Source organism: Oryctolagus cuniculus, chromosome 18, assembly GCF_051225735.1.
Source record: "Oryctolagus cuniculus isolate XC-2025 breed Fujian yellow rabbit chromosome 18, ASM5122573v1, whole genome shotgun sequence".
In the NCBI taxonomy this organism is placed as follows: domain Eukaryota; kingdom Metazoa; phylum Chordata; class Mammalia; order Lagomorpha; family Leporidae; genus Oryctolagus; species Oryctolagus cuniculus.
The window spans coordinates 6,051,367-6,053,303 of record NC_142884.1 but is presented as its reverse complement, the minus strand read 5'-3'; the positions used below and the strand labels follow the sequence as shown (position 1 = coordinate 6,053,303).

Sequence of the window (1,937 nt, the reverse complement as noted above, 5' to 3'; positions counted from 1 at the left end):
TTTCTAATTACTAACCAGCTCATTCCTTCTTTTAGCACAGAAATTCAGGCTGCTAATTTACCCCACTCTGATACAATGGCTGCTTCAGAAATGTGCTTGCACTTGCAGAGGGATTAATGAATAAAGAACTCATATCCAGGAGGCAACATTTGGCCTGTTGGTTAAGATGCCAGAGATGATGGCTGCATCCCATATTGGAGTTAACAGGGTCCTATTCCCAGCTTTGCTAGTGACCCAAGATGCTTCTTAAAGCAGAGGATGGGAGATGCTGGAAGATGCTGGAGTTGGCTCTATTCATTGGGCTCTTGTGATCAATAAAAAACCTCAGCTAAGGGCCTGGCTCCAGCTTTGTCCCCATTTCTGGGCTTTTACAGGCATTTCAGGAGTGAACCAGAGGATGATGAACTCTCTTCCCGAATATCAAATAAATACCAAGTAACAAGGCTTGAATAGATAAACTTGAAACACACTGAGAAGAAACCACTGTGAATACACTTCAACTTCTACATATTTCCTAAGCCAAGAAATCTGTATTCCTTGTGTGAGCACAGCAGTGCCTGGGCACCCTGGAGTCATGGCTCATGAGAATGTAGGGGCTCACAACTGGAAAAATCCCAGCAATTACTTCAGAGGTGGTCACCAGCCACATACTAGGACTGCTTAAAACAGCCAAGCAAATGTGAAGGATGGAGGAGAGAGTGCTCAAGGACACAAAGGTGCTCACCAGGACGAGGATGCTGTGGGTGGCTCTGGACTCTGGGGAGGACCTGGAGGTAATATTTGTCCCATGGATGTATTGTACCTGCTGCTTGTGCCTGTACAGGATGAAAACCATGAAGCTGCTGGCCAAGAGCATGAGTGCCACAAAGACAGTATCTCTGAATAGCAACTGGGCAGCATACAGCAAGTCTAAGAATTTTGCATGACTCACAGAATAGCAGTAGCCATGATCAGTTTTCTTTGTGATGTTTTTGTCATTCCTGTTTCCAATCACATGCACAGGTACCAAGACATTCAGTATCAGATTCAGCATCCAGCAGAGGATAGTGGAGGGGCCAATGTACTTTTGTGCTTTTGCTTTGAGCTCTGCCCATCTGGGGTTCCTGGGACTGATGGTGATGGCCTGGATGATACTCAAGAGACAGGTGCTGCCAATGGACACATCCCTGCCCACTTTGTGCACATAGAATACAAGCTTGCACCCAATATCACCAAGGAAAGGCTTCATCCCCAAAGATGTCATGGTTTGGGGGACTCCTTTGGAAAGAATGACTAAGCAGTTGGCTACAGACAGGTGTTTGATAATCAAATCTGTGGGCTTAAACTTGCATCCTGTGAAGTAGAGATAGAGATAATGGCCAAGAAGTGAGACATTCCCCAGGATTCCAAAGACAGTTTGAAGTAAGAAGATCATCCATGTTGTCAAGTTTTTAATGGCCATCCCATCAGCTCCCAATGCCTGATTATTGTCTCTGAGCCTGAGATTCCTGTGGGGGAAATGATGAATGAGTTTATGTATTAATGGCAGCTGAATTCAACATTCTCTTTGTATATTTTTCTCCAGTAACATAGATTCACCCTTGGATTTAATTGCTTAACATTTTTATTTATGTGCATGTTTCCAAAGAGTACCATGTGTAACATTAAGGCTCCTACAAAATATTTATTACAGGTATGTAGAGACACAGGTAGTAATTCCTGAATTTGTCATAAGTCAATGAGAAAAGAGCAGCATACCTTGCATTGGAAATCAAATGGCACTCAGGCAGCTACACACTACTGATTTGTCTAAATTTAAAGAAAAGCATGTAAATTCACCTGGTATACTCCAACAAATGTAGTGAGCTGTGTTCTTCAGGATGCATATATGTATACTTAGTTATTTTCTCACCTTGCCAATGCAATGTAGACTAGCAGCACTGGGTCTTAACAGTTTC

At 43.1% G+C, this 1,937-nt stretch overlaps 1 protein-coding gene and 1 pseudogene across 1 annotated transcript; both read right to left on the bottom strand.

Annotated features, from left to right (window-relative positions):
* Positions 1-514: 514 nt before the first annotated feature.
* Positions 515-1,441, bottom strand: ORYCUNV1R1647 (vomeronasal 1 receptor oryCunV1R1647). The gene has a single exon (NM_001167330.1). The coding sequence runs from the start codon at positions 1,439-1,441 to the stop codon at positions 515-517; it is 927 nt and encodes a 308-aa protein (NP_001160802.1).
* ORYCUNV1R-PS1538 (vomeronasal 1 receptor oryCunV1R-ps1538 pseudogene) lies at positions 872-1,441 on the bottom strand (annotated as a pseudogene).

Bases quoted from the DNA above. Each gene is read 5' to 3' on its own strand.
- ORYCUNV1R1647 (NM_001167330.1), bottom strand. From the start codon at position 1,441: ATGGCCATTAAAAACTTGACAACATGGATGATCTTCTTACTTCAAACT.